Raw genomic sequence first — 22,500 nt, 5'->3', positions numbered from 1 at the left:
CACGTCACATAGCAATCTTCACCCCGAACAGTATTAGCGCTTTGAGGGGTTACATTGACAAGAATCTGAAACGGGAATGAAAAGAGAGCTGTTCCCAAGGAATCTCTCCAATTCCGTTTCCAGTGTGTATCTGACGAAGGTGGCAGCGCCATCTCCATTCCTTGTAGCGATATACGAGGTGCTACAGATACTGTATTATAGGGAGGGGTCAATAAGCCCTTTTACAATAAAAGGAAGGGTGGGTCCATCAGGACGACATGGCTACCTCACCCGAAAATAGATTTTTCGCTTCGCTCAAAATCCGTTTTTTGGGCTCAGGCCATGTCGTCCTGATGGAAGTTTACCAGAGCATTACTGTATCTGTGGATTCTCAACCAGTGCCATACCCTCAAGAAAGTATTTCCTGGTCATTCTAGACCTAGAGACCTATGATGTTACCGTCATACATCATTTCATCTAAGCATGAACTATGTTAGTGCTTCCTGCCCCCTACAGGGAAGAGTCGTACTAGACTCTGGAAAAAGTCTCGAGGAGTGCATAATAACTATGGATGACCAAATGACAAGCTTGTATAGTGGTCTCGCCCTATACATCATAAAGCAAAGTTTGTATGAGTGACCAATGTCAGTATGAATTCCTGACATATCCCCAAGGTATCTACTCTTATTAAACTATTAGATAACAGTTGTATCCGTATAGGAAAAAATTTTGCATCTCTACCACCAACCCCTTAGGGTACAACGTTAACCCTTCCTAAGGAAGGGTTAAGGCGAGTGGATTTTTGCTTGAAGAATGGAATAATCTTAAAAGACGTTCCATGTTAAAATTATCCATATTTTAATTATAATGCTCAGTACATTTCTAATAAAATGAGTGTGGGCGAATAAGACGCAGGGTTCACTATGAATCAGTTTATTAAGAATTTAATAAATATACATATCAGGTCAACATTTATAAAATTTATAAAATGTGGACGATATTCGTTAAAGCATAAAGGAAACAGTCAACAGAAAATATTGTTTCGTTTAACAGGAAACAGATTTGCCACTTCAATCGAATCATTAATAATAATGATATAGTCTCTATTACAGTTTATTTACACTAGTGTAAGAAACGCTTGGCAAAAGTGTCCGTATTATGCTTAGTTCACCAAAGTCAATGGAACAGTTCGTAAGGACACGTTAGTGGCCTATCGCCTCAGCGTGTAGTAACAGACTGTGACTACACACTCACTGTGGTGAAAAATATGATGGATAAAAAGTGGACTGTATACTTAAAGTTGTTACTGACTCAAAAGCCGCCACAAATGTCTTTTCGTAACAACTGTCACTATTCCCTTTACGGCTTCTCAGGAATAACGAGAGATTTCTCTCTCCAATAAACTTAATTATTAGTGTAACCGATATTCAAAAGCACCACAGTCATATAACTCTTAACAATAGGACTACACTAAGTCCTTTCACTTACTGAGCTGTCATTGTTAACAGGAACTCAAATCATAAGTTTCAACAAAGTACAACGAGACACAAGTTTTTACTTTTCCCTCTCTCTCTATCGCGAGTACTCACGGGTAGACTTTCCGACCTTAGAGGACCGCAGTTGTAGTCTCGTTTTCTATAAGTACAAATTCTTAATATGAACACCTTGATGTTAAATAAGTATCAGATCAATTCTTAATTACCAACTGTACATTAAACCATAAATCAATAAAGGATATCGAAACGCACTTGTTACTTTACAGTCAATTAGTTTAATAACTAAAAATTGAACATAAATGCGTGATTAAGCAAAGACAAACTCAAGGGGGGTTTACAAGTCAATGGCACTTCACAAAATTACGACAAGTCCCAAAAGTAAGAGTAGATCACTACTTACGATCTTATACACACACACACACAACCACCACCTCGACAACACGATAACAGATCGGCTCAAGTTTGAGCCCTGAGGCTCATGAGCAAAAGCTGTCTCCTTCGTCGTGCATTCGTGTTTTATACGAGGAAAAGAGACAAGTTATACAATTACAATAGATACAAGACTGCTTACAAGATTTACATTAACACAAAAAACCTTTTAGTAAATTCAAAGATTGATGTCAAAAATAAATTCAAGACACATAGTGTGCAATTTCAAACATATTCTTTAAACATAATTAACTGGTTGGTGGTGTTGTGACAAATTCAATCATGATCAACGTCATAACCATATAGTGCACATACATACGCACACACACCTAAGCAGGGGCGTAAAAAGGGTGATCTAAATGTGCGAACAAATCATCCTTGTTGGTCTTCTGACCCTTGACCTCTCCTAATGGGTACTCTGGGGCAAGGCAAAACAAGATATTACACTTACAAGTTCTACTCTCCTAATCCTCTAATGGAGAGGCATTAATCAAGGTATTATTACGTTCTCAACTACTACGGCACATAGTACAACATATGAATTCAATTACTGTATCTGAACGTTACTGTTGTGTAAAACCATTTCACTGTGCTTGATCGCACTTCAAATACTACATACTAAAATCATAGTAGTACACACAAATAGACAAATTAATGTAAGAGTGTCATTCTCGAGTTAGATGTGGTTCTTTTAACTCTTATCATAACATGCAAAAGAACGAACATATTTCTACAAAATATGAAAACATGCAAATTTTGGTCTCATGAATAAAGACAACTGCAATAACATAATTTCGTTTGTCATTTACCTTATAAACGACACTTCCCAATAATAATCAGCCAATAATTCTTAAAAAGCATGCAATAATAACAACCTTACGCTAAGAGGTAGATTATAGTTATACAGAGGAATACACAAAACATTATATTAAATTGTTGTGAGAAGAATTCTTCACACCCTCCCCCGCAAAAGAAAGGGAAGAGCCTTACAACAAATTCATTGGGTTTTCACAAAGCTCCATCTCGAATCAGCTGTTTCCTTTGTTCATCGGCTTTAACAGCAGCTCTTCTCCTAGGCCGCCGATCAAGCCTCATCTGCAATGGTGGAGCTTCTCTCAAGTCATCCATCGTGGTACTCTCCGACTCACCTCCAATGTCCTGGGGTTCGGCCTCACCCCTTTCATCTTCTTGGTTGTCTGTTGTCGCTCTCTCATTCACATTACATTCAAGTGGAATGACATGATTCAGTGGTCTCACAAAATTCCCGCTTGCTGTTTTTATCTCGACAGTCCTTGTAACATCATCAGGTCCTGCATGGAGTTGCTTGATGATTCCTAAAGGGTACTTGTGTCTCTTACAATTCTCATTAACTATAAGAACCAAATCTCCTACATTTAAAGGACAGATAATTGAAGACTCGACGTTCCTGTGTCTTTCCCTAAGAGAAGACAAATAATCGTGTAGCCATAATTTCTCAAACTTCCTTATTGTTTCACACAATTTGGCATAGTTCTCCTTCAAATCGACGTTCTCATTGTAAGGTAAGTCGACGAGTTTGTTCAAAGGAGGAGCTATTGCAATATTTCTGCCGTATAGGAGTTTTGCAGGAGTGAGTGCGTCATCAGCGTTATCTTCATTGACATATGTTAGGGGCCTGTTATTGACGATGTTTTCAGCTTCAGCTACGATGGTGTTGAGTTCTGTGAATGAGATCCTTTTCCTAAACAAGGCCTTTTGCAAACAGCTTTTCACTACCCCGATCAGTCTCTCGTAGAACCCTCCTTTCCATGGGGCTCTGGGAGTAATGAATTTCCACTCTAAATTACTGTCGGTAAGGTAATTCCTTACCTCTGGCTCTTCACTGATATCTCTCAAAAACTTGCTGGCTGCAACAAAGTTCGGTGCATTGTCACTTATTAAGAGCCTTGGAAGTCCGTGTTTGGCTGCGAATTGCCTAAAGACCAGAATGAATTCTTGCGCATTCATGGACTTGCACACATACAAGGCAACTGCTCTTGAAGTAGCGCACGTAAATAACAAGACATACGCTTTCTCATTTTCAGCTTCACTCTCAGATACATTAATGTTTCCTGTATAGTCCACGCCAACACAGGAAAATGGCACTGCATGTTTTACTCGCTCTGGTGGTAAGGGGGGAAATCCTGGTACACTTAGGGGTTGATTCTGCACCTTCTTACACAGAAGACATGCTTTCAGAATCTTCTTCACGGATTGGCAAATTTTCCCTGCCCAGAACTGCTGTCGTAGAATGATTACTAATGTATTTGTGTTGCAGTGTAGGTTAAGTACGTGGTAATGTATCACTATAAGTGGCCATAAGGGGTGTCGACTGGCGACATACACTGGATGTTTAGCAGATACTGTCAAATCTGCATTTTGAATTCTTCCTTGACACCTAATGACACCACTTTCATCTACATAAAGACCTAACTGTCTGATAAGATTCCTTAACTCAGAGGGAACACTAGGATGTTCTTGTAACCCATTGTTCAATGCATGATACAGTGTTGGGAATGCTTGACATTGCATAATCCTGATTAGCACAAGTAGATTATTACTTTCCTGGAATTTCTCAGGAAATATTCTTCTTCCAAACCTAATTAATCTGCCTACAATTCTCAATGCATGTTTCAATGAAGAGAATTCTGCACAATTAAACGTAATCACATCATCATCGGGAACTCTCAAACTTGGTTCTGCTAGTATTTCATTTACGTTAACCAATTCTCTGAAAACTACATCTTCTTGTTCTGGGAATTTATTTTGGTCAATGATCCAGGTGGGACCATGAAACCACAAAACTGACTTACCCAAAAGAGACATTGAAATACCTCGTGTAACCAAATCAGCAGGATTTTCCTCGGTACATACATAAAACAGTCTGATGTTATAATTGGATTTCAAGTCCTTGATTACCTTTACTCTATTAATTACAAAGACTTCCTTGGACCTTTCATAAAACACCCAACTCAAAGCAACCTTGGAATCACTCCAAACAGTACAATCTGAAATCTTATCCCCAAAAATCTCTAACAAATGAACAGCTAGGCGTGTGCCTACAGTTAAAGCAAGTAATTCTTGGCGGGGAATAGTGAGCGGAGGGCTCGGGGCCACTCGAGACTTGCTAATTAGCAAATGACTCGTTTGTTTACTGCTAACAACATATGCGCAGGCACCATAAGCCACCTGAGAGGCATCAACAAACACATGCAAGTTAAAACTTCCTTCCTCAAAGCAAGATCTAGAGACTCTGATCTCCTCAGTGGTTTTGAGTTGGCCTAATAATTCGTCAAACTCCTTCTTCAAATCAATCCTCAGATCGCCATCCCAAGTAGTTTTTAGTTCCCATAACTTCTTTACAAATAGTTTCCCCTTAATTGTCACAGGATTTAACATTCCTAAAGGATCAAAGATGGTTGAAAGGAGAGACACAACCTTTCTCTTCGTCAAGGTACAAATATTTCCCAAATTACTGAGATAGGTAACAATCTGAATGGGGACTTTTACTCTTAATGAATCATCACTGGTGTCCCACAGGAGACCAAGTAGTTTTACTGCGTTCTAATCCACAGTATCAGGTGTATGTCTATCATTAAATGAGCTCAAATTACTTGCCCATTCCCCCAAGGGCATATTGGCTCCCAACATAATTTGATTTACTTTATGACTCTCGAGTTCTAAATCATCACAATTCTCATAAGTTTTCATGAAGTTATCCACATAAAAGGACTTCATTACTGAACTTGCGATGGGATCTGAGTGATTCTTCAAATGGTGCTGTATTGTCTGATTCAGCAAAAAGGGTGAGCAAGTAGCTCCAAACAATAAGACCTTAAATCTAAAATTCTTAACATGCTTAAACTCTCTATCAGCAAACCATAAGAATCTTGTGAAATCCCTGTGGCTTTCATTAATTCCTATTCTAAGGAAAGCCTTACTTATGTCCGCTACTACTGCATATTTATTCTGACGAAATTCTACTAGCATATCCGTCAGTTTCATTGCCAGATTAGGTCCAGCATGCAAACAATCATTAAGGGACTTGGCTTGTTGTGACTCCTTACTGCTTGCATTAAAAACTATCCTAATCGGAGTCGTAGCAGATTCCTTAAAAACTGGATGGTGAGGTAAATAATGGTTAATGCCATCAATTGGATGAAAAGAGTCATCCTCAACTTCTATTTCCTCAATAAATCCTAACTTGACATACTCGTCTAAAACGGATTGATATTGATCAAACAATTCTGGTTTAGACTGAAAAGCTTTCTTAAGTGAATACAATTGACCCAATGCCTTCCTATAACCTGTAGGGGGCCTGGCATCATTCCTAAATGGCAAATCAACAGTATATTTGTTACCATCCTTCACAATAGTCTCACTGAAATGTTCGATCGTTGCTTGATCGCTATAAGTACGTGCATCATCACCAATGCCAATTGCATCTAATGACCATAATCTAGAAATATCGTCATCAAGGGGATTCACAGGTGCAGAGATTTTTGAACAAACTATGCTCTGCGTACTTATTAAAGATTTTATACTTGATTCAACACTGATAACATTACATGCCCATTTTGGCATGGGACCAAAAATAACAGCACCAGCAGTACTATTAATCACACCTATATCATCATAACTGGATTGACAATATACAAATGCATTATAATAATCAGCACCAATAATCAATCCTATGTCACTTAGAGTATCTGATTCAATATCCCTATCTGCTAATTTAACACCTCGTTCTTGCAATCGCAGATATACTTTATGTAGTCCAGGGGTATATATGGAAGTATTAACATGATCACAAACAACTGCATTTAACTTAATACGTTTAGTACCCGTTTGAACCTTTACTCGTACTACATCAAACAGTTTAGTTTCAACCTTATCTCCAAATGGAATTAATGTTAGTCCCACTCGTTTTATCGGTACTAAGTTCAATTGCTCAACAACCTCTGGATTAATAAATGTTCTTTGGGATCCGCTGTCTAGAAATGCTCGAACCGAGAGTTGATTCTCTCCATTAGTCAAATGAAATGTTGCTGTGGGTAATGCTGTCGGTCGAAGGGATACAATACTGTTAGCAGTTACTCGATTACTATTAGCATTATTCTGAGGATTACCTTGATTACTAGTGGTAGCCGCTTGCTGAGTAGTGTTCGAACTAGTTTGTGATTGAACAGTTACTTCAGAGTTATTATCCACTCTACTAGGATCTGATCTAGTTCCCGATTGTTTCCTAGACGAATTTACGTTAACACTCGTAGGATTAGGCATCAATCTGACACATAAGAACGTATGATGTTTACCGTTACATTTAAAACAATTGGACCTACTAGTACACTCAAATGAACGATGACCCTTTCTCAAACAACCAAAACATAATTGCAGTTCATAAATGCGCGCTCTTCTAGAATCTAAAGTGGCATATTTCGTACAGAGCTTGCCGCTGTGTTCGCCTTGACAAAAACAACACAAAGTGTGTTTCTTAGGAGTGGCTTGTACATTGGTTCTAAAAGCACCATTAGGCGAATGAGTCTTATGTTCGTTTTTCGGACCTTTGTTGCGATAAGGGCTGCCCTTAACAGAATTTGATGACCCTGAGGGAGGATCACACGTCTCATCTCCACCTAGAATCGCTATTAACATTTTGATACCGTCTCTCACTTCATCAATACTAAGAATGTTACTACGATACGTATGATACAAGTATTTCTTGGTTTTGGCTGATAAGCAACGGATTACAATTTCCTTCTCATAAGGACCACCACCGGGTTGACCTGTTAAAGTTACTAACTGTTGAGAGACATTATTCCATGCATTAAGGAAATCGGTCAGCTGATCTGCGTCATGTTGCGGACGTGGTAAATCCAACAACCGTCTCCTTAAACTCTGTTCTAATTTCGCAGCATTGGAAAAACGGTCTTGAAGTTGGTCTAATGCCACGGCATAATTAGCCGGAGTTATAGCTAAACCCGCAATGGCTTCACGTGCCCTACCTCTAAGATAACCATTTAGCATAGTAAACTTTACGACATCGTTCATATCTTTCCTATCATGAACAACTGCTTTAAAGATAGTCCAAAAGGGAAGCCATTGTTCAACCTTTCCGTCGAACTCAGGTATAGGAATTTTAGGCATCGCTGGTTGTGGAATAACAGGAGGAGGCTCCTCTTCCCTATTGGTAAGTTCAACTGCTGAGTGTCGAGCGCAAGTGAGGAAATTCTCAGTTCTGGCTACAGTGTCCATTAAAACCTGTCCGTTAATCTCTTTATAGTATTCATTAGCGGTTGACTGTAACACATAGGAAGCTTCGTTAAGTGCCGCTACCTGTAGCTGTATGCTCTTAGTAGAAGACTGTCCGAAATTTGGTACCTCACTCAAAAGTCGTTCAACTTGTCTTATAGCATTATCATACAAAATGAATGCGTGACTACAATCGTCTGCAGACATCGTGATAAAATATTCAATTCAAAATCACTTACAAAACTCAATAATAATGTCAATAATGACAAGGTAAATCTTCAAAACGTCAGAGTAGACAACACTGCTTGCTACATAAACGCACAAAGGCAAACACTAAAGTCAACAACTAAGTTCTACAAAAATAATTGAGAATTCATAAAAAATTCAATTTGCAATGAGACGGAAAAATTACCCGTCGTCTCGTTACACCTGAGCACTTTCTTGTGACATGAACCACATCTACTTCAAAACAAAATGAGAATGACACTCACCTGGTTGCCGACCTGTTATTTCGGGATGTCGTGTAGGTGTGTGTGTGGTAACTCAGAAAACTATGTGCCAAAATAAACTCTTCATAAGGGGACAAATGCTTAAAAGATTCGTCAAACAAGTCTGATAAAGATCGATCTGATTCTAAATTACAAAAATCAAAATTATGTGTTCAGTATTCTGAGTACTAAAAACATCGGTAACTAATAATCTTACATTGATCCTTACACGCGTAATTCAGCGTAATTAATCTGCGTGAAATCATCCGGTTCGAAGGACCAAAAAAGGGAAAAAAAAAGTGTGGTGAAAAATATGATGGATAAAAAGTGGACTGTATACTTAAAGTTGTTACTGACTCAAAAGCCGCCACAAATGTCTTTTCGTAACAACTGTCACTATTCCCTTTACGGCTTCTCAGGAATAACGAGAGATTTCTCTCTCCAATAAACTTAATTATTAGTGTAACCGATATTCAAAAGCACCACAGTCATATAACTCTTAACAATAGGACTACACTAAGTCCTTTCACTTACTGAGCTGTCATTGTTAACAGGAACTCAAATCATAAGTTTCAACAAAGTACAACGAGACACAAGTTTTTACTTTTCCCTCTCTCTCTATCGCGAGTACTCACGGGTAGACTTTCCGACCTTAGAGGACCGCAGTTGTAGTCTCGTTTTCTATAAGTACAAATTCTTAATATGAACACCTTGATGTTAAATAAGTATCAGATCAATTCTTAATTACCAACTGTACATTAAACCATAAATCAATAAAGGATATCGAAACGCACTTGTTACTTTACAGTCAATTAGTTTAATAACTAAAAATTGAACATAAATGCGTGATTAAGCAAAGACAAACTCAAGGGGGTTTACAAGTCAATGGCACTTCACAAAATTACGACAAGTCCCAAAAGTAAGAGTAGATCACTACTTACGATCTTATACACACACACACACAACCACCACCTCGACAACACGATAACAGATCGGCTCAAGTTTGAGCCCTGAGGCTCATGAGCAAAAGCTGTCTCCTTCGTCGTGCATTCGTGTTTTATACGAGGAAAAGAGACAAGTTATACAATTACAATAGATACAAGACTGCTTACAAGATTTACATTAACACAAAAAACCTTTTAGTAAATTCAAAGATTGATGTCAAAAATAAATTCAAGACACATAGTGTGCAATTTCAAACATATTCTTTAAACATAATTAACTGGTTGGTGGTGTGTGACAAATTCAATCATGATCAACGTCATAACCATATAGTGCACATACATACGCACACACACCTAAGCAGGGGCGTAAAAAGGGTGATCTAAATGTGCGAACAAATCATCCTTGTTGGTCTTCTGACCCTTGACCTCTCCTAATGGGTACTCTGGGGCAAGGCAAAACAAGATATTACACTTACAAGTTCTACTCTCCTAATCCTCTAATGGAGAGGCATTAATCAAGGTATTATTACGTTCTCAACTACTACGGCACATAGTACAACATATGAATTCAATTACTGTATCTGAACGTTACTGTTGTGTAAAACCATTTCACTGTGCTTGATCGCACTTCAAATACTACATACTAAAATCATAGTAGTACACACAAATAGACAAATTAATGTAAGAGTGTCATTCTCGAGTTAGATGTGGTTCTTTTAACTCTTATCATAACATGCAAAAGAACGAACATATTTCTACAAAATATGAAAACATGCAAATTTTGGTCTCATGAATAAAGACAACTGCAATAACATAATTTCGTTTGTCATTTACCTTATAAACGACACTTCCCAATAATAATCAGCCAATAATTCTTAAAAAGCATGCAATAATAACAACCTTACGCTAAGAGGTAGATTATAGTTATACAGAGGAATACACAAAACATTATATTAAATTGTTGTGAGAAGAATTCTTCACACCCACCCTCTTAATTAATCGTCCCAAATTAATTACACTGTTCCTCGCAGATTTAAACAGAAGGTTTAAGAATTCTACCTGCTGTTACCACAGACCTCTTGAGTTGCTCCACTTGCTTCGCATAGTGCATAAAGAACATCTTGGAAGACTACCAACCGGTGTACGAACGAAGATGTTCAAAGTCCATATAATTAAAGAAATTTTATGGAAGAGGCAACTTTGCTCGGATCATGACTTGCGGGTGTACTGTCTGGATCCGCTTTGCGAATAACATAGGTGAGTTTCGCCCTTAGTTGTTTCAGAGATAAAATTTGAACCCGAGGTTTCTCCTTTGAACAGCTGTCCTCCCTTAAAGTCTGAAGTTCTATGAAGATAGACCTTTAGGCACTCCACTGGACATAGAGATGCATCTTCCTTCAGAGGGCAGATTCTCTAGGGACCCCACCTGTTGGTGGGTAGCTTGTTCCTGGCAAGAAACGTTGGGTCTGGAAACAGATTCAGATCTCCTTTCAAGAACTGGACGTGGCCTTCCCCTCTCAAGAGAGCCACTATTACATTAACTCTAGCCCCCGAAGCGAGTGCAAACAAAAACATAATTTTTTGAGTTAAATCCTTCAAAGCGCACTCCTCATTATTCAGAATTAATGCAAATGATGAACCTTATCTAGTGCCCATGAAATGGAACTTAGAGGCGCTGAAGGTGTAAGCTTAGCACCGACCTTAGGAATTTTAATTAAAAATTGTCCTTAGAAAGGTCGACCTGAAAGTTATATAGTATCAGTCTTGTCAAGGCAAACTTGCACGTTGATAATGTGTTGGCTGCTAATCCTTACTCATGAAGGTGAATAAAGAAAATAAACAGAAGTCAATCAAGAATTCTTTTTGGTTTCTTCGTCTTGACAAACAACACCTACTCGCTGAGTCAGGATTGGATCCGGTAGCGGTACAAACTTCAGTCGTAGCTCTAATGCCAGAGGGAACTAAATGCTGATTGGCCACTTGTGGGCCACTATTGCCGCCTTCCTTTTGAAGGATCTCATATTGAGGATCTTCAAAGGAGGTTGTGCAGAGGGAACAGGTAAATCCTGGACCATCTGTTGCAGTCTAGGGACATAGTGTCCAGTGCTTCCGCTAGCGTATCCTCGTACGGGGACACATTCTACTTGTTGTCTTTCGTCGCAAAGAGGTCTATCTGCAGTTCCGGGACTTGGCTCAAGCTGAGGGAGAACGATCCTGCGTCTAGGGACCATTCTTACTCTATCGGTGTGAACCTGGATAAAGCGTCCGCTGTCACGTTGCGGACCGATTGAATGTGAACTGCTGACAGGTGCCATTTCTCTCTTTCCGCCAAACGGAGTATGGCCAACATCACTTGGTTGATCCGAGGTGATCCCGACCCTTGTCGATTCAAGCATCTCACTCTCACTTCGCTCTCTAGAACCACACCGAGTAGTAGAGCTACACGAAAAGGAATGGAGATGGCGCTGCCACCTTCGTCAGATACACACTGGAAACGGAATTGGAGAGATTCCTTGGGAACGGCTCTCTTTTCATTCCCGTTTCAGATTCTTGTCAATGTAAACCCTCAAAGCATTAATACTGTTCGGGGTGAAGATAGCTATGTGACGTGTCAAGAATACGTCCTCTGATATTATGCGATATCCCTGTTAGATTTAATTAGGGATATTCGCTCCAGGAGTTAGAATTATGGATACCTTAAGGTAAAATTCTCTGGGAATATCACTGTAGTCAAATATACCCTAGGAAGCTACCCTTTAGGAACTTCCATCAGGACGACATGGCCTGAGCCCAAAGATTAAGTTATTTTCAAAACTAGTTGATATCCGGTGTTAATAACATATAAGATTGTTATCTTAAATTCATGAATAAATTCGATTGGTATTCAGCAAATCATCAACAGAATTCTTATAAATTGAGCATGTTTTTTTTTCTTCTTTTAATAAACTCAATTGGTATATAGTTAATAAGAACCTGATTACAAGTTTAGTATTAAGCAAATTATTAACAAACTGGCTTTTATTTGATGTTATTTCGATTTTATTTGATTTTGGAAACATTGGCTTGGTATCCTGAAAGTCTGATGCCATTTACATATTAATTAATTACCAATCAGTAATCCTAATACGAGAAAGTGGGAATCCATAAGTACTGTCAAAGAATTCTATGAAAAAAAAGTCTATCAAAAAGAAAATAAAAATATCTGTTATCATGTTTATGTATTTATCTATTCATTCATTTTGTGTTTGAGACCAAATCACAACACTGCCAGAATAAGATTGGGGTCCGGATACAACAGTTGTTAAGAGGTATTGTGGGTGATTCAAAATATTTGAGTTCAGGCAGCACTCCGCAATTGAGAGAACTCATAAGAAATTGCAACTAACTAGCGTGCTGGGAATAGGAGTTTACGAGTAACCCCTATAGATCATCTCTCTTGGTCACCGGTAACCGTTTTCTTATACCAGCTGGTCCTATATGTAGAAGAGAGGGGGCATAGGTAATGTACGTAGGCAAATACATTTGGTATCTAGGCTAACGCTGTAAGACATCACAATTTCATGACCCTTCCCTGTACTACTCTTGTAGAAACCTTTAATAATTTCAGACATTTATTTGCCATTATAAATTCAAAACACATAAGAGATGATCCTCATGATTCCCACACACACATACACACACACACACACATATATATATATATATATATATATGTGTGTGTGTGTGTGTGTGTGTGTATGTGTGTGTGTGTATTTCCCGTTTACTTTAGATTTTCTGGGAAACAGTAAAAAGTATCAGACATATGATTAAGCCAAAATGATGATTAATTTGTGTTACATAAAGATGCTTTATGCTAACTGAGATTTTAGTGCGGAGAAAACACTAAATTCCAAAGACTCGACCATGACCAATCTGATTAATATTATACAGGCATCTGTGATTAAACCCATTGGAATAACTAGTTATGGCACATTTATTACAAAATAACATTATTTTCTACCACAATTTGTATCTAAATCATTGTCTGTATGGGGAAAGTCCGTCTACCGAACTGTAAAATTTAAAATGATATACTTTCAACCCCAATTCCAAACAGATGTAATCTAATGAACTTTAATTATAACATCAACCATTAATATCAGTATGAGGCATAAAATACTTGCAATTTAAGCTTAGTCTTAACGTGTTTACCCTTCTGAAGATCAGTTAGGTTTTAGGAATTTAATCCTATGGTAATTTCTGTTCATTAGAAACTCCCCTTACCCTCTCTGCCATTATGAAACATCACTGTCAGTTTATGGTGACTTAATTAGCAGTCTTACAATGGAACAAGGGCTCTTTATTAAGCACCCTTAAGCCCTGCTGGTCGAGGCATTGTGAACACAGAGTGACTCAATTCGTTTACATTAATTACACGGATTACATTTTCGTATTATTATACTCCTCCCTATTGTCCGCAAATACGTGATTAGAGAACATACGATCCCATTACCGTATTGTTAATAATTGTTATTTTTATTAAGGTCAATATATCTCTAACGTTGTCAGTTCTGCATAGTCGATACGCAGTATTCAGGAATGAATTGGGTTCATGCCTTGTACAGTACCTTGTTTTGCTTGAAGCAAAAACAAATGAAAATTACTCGACAAAAATATGTAGCATTTGGCATAAAGTACTAAATCTTATCTCTCTCTCTCTCTCTCTCTCTCTCTCTCTCTCTCTCTCAGGTAGTAGGTTGGCTAGAGCACCAGCCACCCATTGAGATACTACCGCTAGAGAATTATGGGGTCTTTTGACTGGCCAGACAGTACTACATTGGATCCTTCTCTCTGGTTACGGTTTATTTTCCCTTTGCCTTCACACACACACACACACACACACACACATAAACACATAAACACACCGAATAGTCAGGCCTATTCTTTACATATTCTCCTTTGTCCTCATACAGCGGCCAACACTGATTTTAACAAATAATTATTTTTCACCTAAGGGATTACTGCACTGTAAGTGTTCAGTGGCCAGTTTCCTCTTCTCTTTAGCTATGGTAAGCAGTTCTTCTAGGAGAAGGACACTCCAGAATCAAACCATTGTACTTGAGTCTTGGATAGTGCCATATCATCTGTACCATGGTCTTCCACTGTCTTGGGTTAGAGTTCTCTTTCTTGAGGGTACACTTGGGCATACTATCCTAAATTATTTCTCTTCCTCTTATTTTCCTAGTCTTTATAGTTTATGTAGGAGATATTTATTTTAATGTTGTTACTGTTCTTATGACATTTCTTATTTCTTTTTTCCTTTCCTCACTGGGCTATTTTCCCGGTTGGAGCCCCTGGGCGTATAGAATCCTGCGTTACCGATAACGCTTATGTAAAGCAATTCAATATTATCCGTTGAAAACGTCTCTCTCTCTCTCTCTCTCTCTCTCTCTCTCTCTCTCTCTCTTTAATAAAACTAATCTTGGGAGCAACTACTTCCATGATACCGGTAACCCTTATGTAAAGCAATTAGTTTCTCTCTCTCTCTCTCTCTCTCTCTCTCTCTCTCTCTCTCTTTTAATAAAACTAATCCTGGGAGCAACTACTTCCCTGTTACCGGTGACCCTTATGTAAAGCAATTCAATATTATCCGTTGAAAACGTACTCTCTCTCTCTCTCTCTCTCTCTCTCTCTCTCTCTCTCTCTCTCTCTCTGCTTTAATAAAACTAATCCTGGTTGCAACTACATTCATGTTACTGGTAACCCTTAAGTAAAGTAATTCAATATTATCAGAGAAAAATATACTCTCTCTCTCTCTCTCTCTCTCTCTCTCTCGACCCCATTTACATCGGGGCATAGTTTTCAGAGCACTCGGAGTCTTCGCCAACAAACCCCTGGTTAATGATGCATCCAAATCCAATTGAATCGGAGGATTCATCCCGGAGTTTTCCGATCTCTCTCTCTCTCTCTCTCTCTCTCTCTCTCTCTCTCTCTCTCTCTCAAGCTCGTAGTTGTATTTGATCACAGAACTCAAAATTCAACTGCTCTTCGTAGCAAGCAATATATGCAAAGCATATTGAAAGTGTTTAATCTGAAGGTTTTGTTGGAGAATTTTCAATGCTGCAAGATTTTGCATGTTTTATTGCGAAGCCTTAATAGATTTTGGGATTGTATGATGGTGGGGAGAGTCTGCGTTTGATCATGGTATATATATATACATATATATATATATATATATATATAAATTTATATATATATATATATATATATACATACATATATATATATATATATATATGGGTGTGTGTGCATATATATATATATATATATATATTTATATATATATATATATATATATATTTATATATATATATCCACACACGACAACAACAACAACCAATCCAGTCAATTCTACAGTAGTATACTGCAGGTCAAAGGCCTCAGAAATGTCATTAGTTCTCTCTAGGTTTTGGCCATTTTTATCACCCCTCTGGTCACAGTGGATTGGAAATAGTGGGAGACTTTTATTTATGTTCGTTCTCAGAAAACTAGCGTAGTATGGCTGATCCTTACTATTACAGCTTTCCTGAGTATGGTGTTATATATATATATATATATATATGTGTGTGTGTGTGTGTGTGTGTGTATGCTTGTATGTGTTTGTGTTTTGTATGCGTGTGTATGTGTGTGCGTGCCGATAACGTAGGCCATAAAATGTAGATTTATGATTCACTACCTGAAGGATCAATATAGTAGTGAATATTTATTACTACTTTTCTCGGTAGTTCCCAACTGTTAAGATAAAAGCTTGATGATGAAAATATGTATGCATATGAGTCTGTATTCATGAAGAGAGAGAGAGAGAGAGAGAGAGAGAGAGAGAGAGAGAGAGAGAGAGAGATAGTATGCTGTTTAAAGGGACTGGGTCTGGATATTGTGCGTGGGCTTCGTTTGACAGGAAAGGATGAATCACAATCAGTGTGACTCAAGTAAGAAATCTAAACTAAAGTGATGCTTTCCTCTTCAATGGGAAAGATGGAGTTCAGGAGTCTTCCAATATCCCTTGATCTTTTTAGTTATTAATCTTGAATTTCAAAATGCTTCCTTTATTTACTAACACCACATAAATGTAAGTTTGAATATGATAATGAATGTACTACTTAGTTCGAAATTAATTTTGTCATTGAATGAGCTAAGGCGACCATGTTTATGGCAAACGTTTACAAATGGTTTCCCTTTCAATATAATGATTTCCATCATCCTATACCAATTAATTCTAAGACTCAAAGGATATGGAATCCTTTTCAATCTTTAACGGGCAAAAATTAGGTGTTTACGTTTCACTTATTGAAAAATTTACCATTCCTTAATTGAAATATTTCCTTAATATGGAATTTTTCATAATCTTCAACAAAGAATCTTTCTCATTTAAGGTGCAAATAAAGTAATAGGCGTTTACATCTTTTTACTCTAAATAATTCATGCTGTGCGTTTTGGTTTTTCCTTCTGATATCTCAATCAGCCACGGTAAATCTAATTGCTCTGCCCACCATTAAATGGATGGCGAAGTTTCGACCCTAAACTAAGTAAATTGAATTATCCCATTATCTGGCCGGTAGATGAAGATAAGATTACCTCGGTTAATAGGTAAAGGAAATGGTCAATTATCATAGTTCTGTCTCAGAAAAAATCCTGTTTGATATATATATATATATATATATATATATATATATAGCTTTTACAACTGTTTTTTAATACTTATTGAATATTTGATGAATTTCTTTATTTGCTTTTGAAGATATTAGATCAGTTTATACAAAATGATTCATTTCGGTATTCAATTACCACTGTTGAGTGACGCCGTTCTGCTTAATTCAATCAATAAATCGATATCTCCTGTCGACGTTTTGTTCATTCTGGAATTCTAAATATTTTTTCATCCCTTATAACTCAAAATCTAAAATCTCCTTTTATATTTCTCTTAATTACTGTTTTTTTTCTTCTTCTTCTTCTTCCTCATTATTCCACACATTTTCTTACCATTCCTATTCTCCCACAGTTTTCTTCTGGACTTCTCCATCTGTTTTCTTCCTCATCAACTCACTTCTTTTTCTTCCTCATTGATCTAATACTTTTCACCCTTCAATTTCTTTTCATCATTATATATATTCTCCACATTACTCGTCTTCTTCTGCCTCCTTACTGTAATTCTTCTTACGCCCTTTCTCTTTTTTTTCCTTACTCCAGTGACTGCTTTCCTCCATTATATATCTTTTCCATTATAACAAATATTCTCCTACATTACTCTTCTTCTGTCTCCTTACTCTAACTCATCTCTTGCCCTTTCTTTTCACTGTCTCCTTCTGTGACTCTATCTTATTTAAATCTGTTTTCATCATATTATATTCTCCTATATTACTCCTCTTTCTCTGCCTCCTTACTCTAAATCATCTCTCGCCCTTTCTCTTCGCTTACTCCTCCTGTGACTTTCTACTTTAAATATGTTTTCGTCATATCATACTCTCCTACATTATTCCTCTTATTCTCCCTCCTTACTCTAATTCTTTTTTCCTCATTTCTCTTCACTTTCTCCTCCCGTGACTCTTTCTTTTTCGAGATATCCAATGACAAACAGCTTCCAATATTTTGTCAATACTTGCACATGTCTCTAATTGGAAAGGACCTTTACTGATACCTCCAAAAATAGCTGCAAGGTCTCACTGTATTGACGGGGGAACTCATGATGAGAGAGAGAGAGAGAGAGAGAGAGAGAGAGAGAGAGAGATGAGGGTTCATTGTGGTCTTTCATCAGTTTTACTTCAATTTGAAAGAGAGAGAGAGAGAGAGAGAGAGAGAGAGAGAGAGAGAGAGAGAGACTTCACTGGGATGTTTCATTAGCTTTTCTTCAATTAGAAAAAATCCTTTCTTAGAATTCAAGGGAACTGAACTTCGAATTTCGTACCATAATTATATCTTTTTTCAATGGTGATGGCGATAAAAGGAAGAGAGAGAGAGAGAGAGAGAGAGAGAGAGAGAGAGAGAGAGAGAGAGATAAATGAGGCATCGTGGCTGTTTCTTATTTTACCTCATCAGGAAGACTCCTCTTTCACAAGTTTCAGCCGAAAAAAATACTCTTCTCTCCAAAGTTGAATTCTTAGTTTCTTAGTTCCCACTTCTCATCTTTTCCTGTACATTTTCTGTTCTTATGTAAATGCGTCATTAAATAGAAATTCCAATGCAATAAGCTTTTTTTTCTTCTCTTACTAGCATATGATTATCTATTTTACTGAGGTACCATCTTTTTTATATAATTAGTAATCAACAATATATTTCTGTTCGTAGCCTGATATGAGAACGAGGTTCATTCGCCGACATTTATGCTAATTAAACATCAATGTAGTAGGGTGTTAGTCTAGCAGCATCATCCCATAAACATATTATTTTAAAGACCTTTGATCATGATTTAAAGGTTTATTTGTTTGATAAGAATGGGAGAGAAAAAGATGGAGAAGTCGAAGACTGACTGCATGTTTGAGTATGTGTAGAATGTAATTTTACGTATCAACAATACACAGAAAAAAAGAAACTCGAACATTTTAGTTATGTTTTGATTAATAGTAAAAAAAAAAATAGATAAATAAATATTCAAAAGGGATAATTTTCAAGTTGGAAAGATTATGTATTATAGAGAGAGAGCGATATGTATATATATATATATATATATATATGTATATATATATATATATATATATACATATATATATATATATATATATAAATTGCCGTGTGAAGGTAAGAGGAGAGAGAGAGAGAGAGAGAGAGAGAGAGAGAGTTCCATAGTCTTAATATGGAGACCTGACAGATGAATTGCCAGTGTGTGAGTAGGGGGAGAGAGAGAGAGAGAGAGAGAGAGAGAGAGTTCCTTCGCCTTGGAATGGAGATCTGACAAGTGAATTGACAGCGCAGTGAGAGAGAGAGAGAGAGAGAGAGAGAGAGAGAGAGAGACAGAGAGCACAAGTTGCCAAAGCCAGAGATGAGTGAACAAGAGAGAGACTTTTGGCGTGAGATGAAAAGACTCTTGTGATGATTCTTCGATTATCAATACGCTTTCAAACACACTATTGATTTCCCGTCCAGAGTCTTCATCTGATGAGAAATGATCTCTCTCTCTCTCTCTCTCTCTCTCTCTCTCTCTCTCTCTCTCATTTACGAAACTATTTTTTCCTTTCTATTTTCTGGCATTCTCTTAGTTCTTAAAGAACTCTGCCACCAGTTGTCATTGCTCTGCTCTTTCCTTTCTTGTTTCCTCGTTTTTTTTTTTACTTTTTTATTTATTCAATATAAACCTCAATCTCTTTTCATTCTCTCCCTTTAATCTTACATAAAAAAAGAAAAAAAAAAACCCGAGCGTTTAATGGTCATCCAACACAATTTATCGTACCACGGTAAAAATATGAAAATATATTTACGATGTAAACATGAAACCCTAAGTATAACAACAAAAGAAAGATAATCTAAGTGTTTTGTTATCTGTGTAATACAAAATTTCAAAATCGTTTACGTTTCTCTCTCTGTCTCTCTCTCTCTCTCTCTCTCTCTCTCTCTCTCTCTCTCTCTCTAGACTGGAACAAATCTGCGGAAAACATCACTAAAATAATTGAAGAAATTCCAAAGAAAATCCAAGTGTTTAAAGAGACTTATAAAGAAAGTCTACATCAATCAACACATTCCATCAAAGAACAATAACAAGTCCAATATAGTAAATATGCTGATTGATGCATTGGGAAAAAGAATGCCAAAATGGTGTAATACATGTAAGATATGGTATTCCATTAATAATCCTCAACAACTGATTAGAAAATGTAATGCCTGTAATGTTCCAACACACCCCACATGTGCTGAAATACAGCAAAAAATAAAAAATAGAGACACAAAGGTATTCTGCTCAACATGCTTAGTCTGGATAGAAAATATAATTAAGTCGAGACTAAAGCTGCAATTAGTTGAAGAAGAAGAAGAAGAAGAAGAAGAAGAAGAAGAAGAAGAAGAAGAAGAAGAAGAAGAGAAAAATGAACAAGATATGTGTAAGGATGCAGAGGAAATCATTGATATAACTTATGATGCCATCCAACAACATACTTATGAAGAAATAAATTATCAGATGGAAACAAATAATAGACCCAAGAGACTCTACCCGGACCTACATACTTTTAGGGAAGAGCAAGAACAAGAAAAAAAAGAAAAGAAAGATATAGTCTGTAATAGGCTGAAAAGAGGGAATTGCAAATTTGGCGAAAGATGCTACTACAAGCATCCAAAGATATGCCATAATTATGAAATATATGGTAAATGTGCGTATTTAGACGGATATGGAGACGAATGCAGAGATCTCCATCCAAAAATATGCAGAACCCTAAAAGAAGGAAAAGGATGCAGTTTCAACAAAAAATGTCGATATATGCATCCTGCAACTATGAATGAGAGTAAGAAAACTCAGCAAACTGAAAAGAAAAACAAAAATGAAACAAAAAAAGAAACAAAAAAGCAGACCGCGTATATACCGCACTATGCACCAAAAAAGGCCTTTCAACCTAAAGCTCCACAAATAGAGCCCAACTACCAAGAATGCATATATAATGCCAGGGGTTGGTGCAGATATGGAGATAATTGCAGGTTTACACACAAAAATAAGTATGAAGGCGAAAGAACAAATATTATGGAAAAGTTGGATTTTTTAATGGCAGAATTCCGAGAAATGAAGAAAAGAACATCATATCAGAACAGGAAGGAAGCATGGGAGAATCCATATTATTACCAATATTAAATAATGGAAATGAGACACAAACCATAATAGTGATGAATGCACAGGGTTTAGTCACGAGTAACTCTAAAAGGAAAATAGAGTTCCTAGAAGAACTAACCCAAATTGAAAAAATAGATATATTAAATATAAGTGAAACATGGTATTCCCAAGAGACTGGCAGTGATGACCAGATAAAGGGTTTCTAAACTTATAGATCAGACAGAAAAAATAGGAATCAAGGGGGAACCGCAATATATGGAAGAGACATAAATCAAGGAAAAGTCTGTGAAAAATACAGCAACACAGAATGTGAATTGATTGCGGTAGAATTTGAATTTGAAAAACTAGTGAATATTGTAGTTTACAGACCCCCAAATACTAAGGAGTTTGACATAATAATAGAAAAAATAGATGATATATGTAGAAACCATAAAGACTGGAATATACTCCTATCCGGAGATTTTAACTTTCCTTTCGTGGATTGGAAAGAACGGATAGAAGAAAGTGGTTGTATGTATACATATAAAAAAGAGAGTAATAGTAGCGCAGAAGATAAGAGGCAATTTGAAAAGCTTCAAGATATGCTATTAGAACATAATATGCAACAAATAAACCACATTCCAACAAGAAAGGAAAATGTCCTAGATCTAGTATTTGTGAATGAGGTGAATTATGTTAAAGAAATAACAGTGTATAACACGGGAATTTCAGACCACAATGTCATAGAATTGATAGTTCATTCCAAAGCAAGTGATCACAGAATTAATAAAAGCACAAAACTTTGGGAAGGATATGGAAAATATAACTTTTACAGTAAGAATATAAAATGGTCAGAAATAAATGAAGAACTGAGTAAAGAATGGAAAAATGTATTTATAAGTGATAATATACAGGTAAATACGGATATACTGTACAAAATACTGGAGAAAATTGTTGAAAAATATGTACCGAAAAAAAAACAATAAACAAAAGACGTGCATACCAAGAGACAGAAGGATCTTATTTCAGAAAATTAAAAAGTGGAAGAAAAATATTGCAAAAGAAAAAAATGTGTGGAAAATGAGGGAAATAAAATGTAAGATAGAAAATGCAGAACAAAAGATTATGCAGTC

General features: G+C 36.8%; 3 protein-coding genes across 3 annotated transcripts in view; 1 reads left to right on the top strand and 2 right to left on the bottom strand.

Moving 5' to 3' along the window:
- LOC137656900 (uncharacterized) overlaps positions 1-22,500 on the top strand; it is a 297,621-nt gene that overhangs the window by 196,139 nt on the left and 78,982 nt on the right.
- LOC137656554 (uncharacterized) lies at positions 2,913-5,321 on the bottom strand. The gene has a single exon (XM_068390724.1). It carries the CDS (start codon positions 5,319-5,321, stop codon positions 2,913-2,915), a length of 2,409 nt encoding a protein of 802 aa, XP_068246825.1.
- LOC137656553 (uncharacterized) lies at positions 5,487-8,381 on the bottom strand. The gene has a single exon (XM_068390723.1). The coding sequence runs from the start codon at positions 8,379-8,381 to the stop codon at positions 5,487-5,489; it is 2,895 nt and encodes a 964-aa protein (XP_068246824.1).

The sequence above is a fragment of the Palaemon carinicauda genome, chromosome 17 (assembly GCF_036898095.1).
Source record: "Palaemon carinicauda isolate YSFRI2023 chromosome 17, ASM3689809v2, whole genome shotgun sequence".
Lineage (NCBI taxonomy): Eukaryota > Metazoa > Arthropoda > Malacostraca > Decapoda > Palaemonidae > Palaemon > Palaemon carinicauda.
Note: the sequence above shows the minus strand (reverse complement) of the source record. Positions and strands in the feature narration are given on the sequence as shown.

Bases quoted from the DNA above. Each gene is read 5' to 3' on its own strand.
- LOC137656554 (XM_068390724.1), bottom strand. From the start codon at position 5,321: ATGTTAAATCCTGTGACAATTAAGGGGAAACTATTTGTAAAGAAGTTA.
- LOC137656553 (XM_068390723.1), bottom strand. From the start codon at position 8,381: ATGTCTGCAGACGATTGTAGTCACGCATTCATTTTGTATGATAATGCT.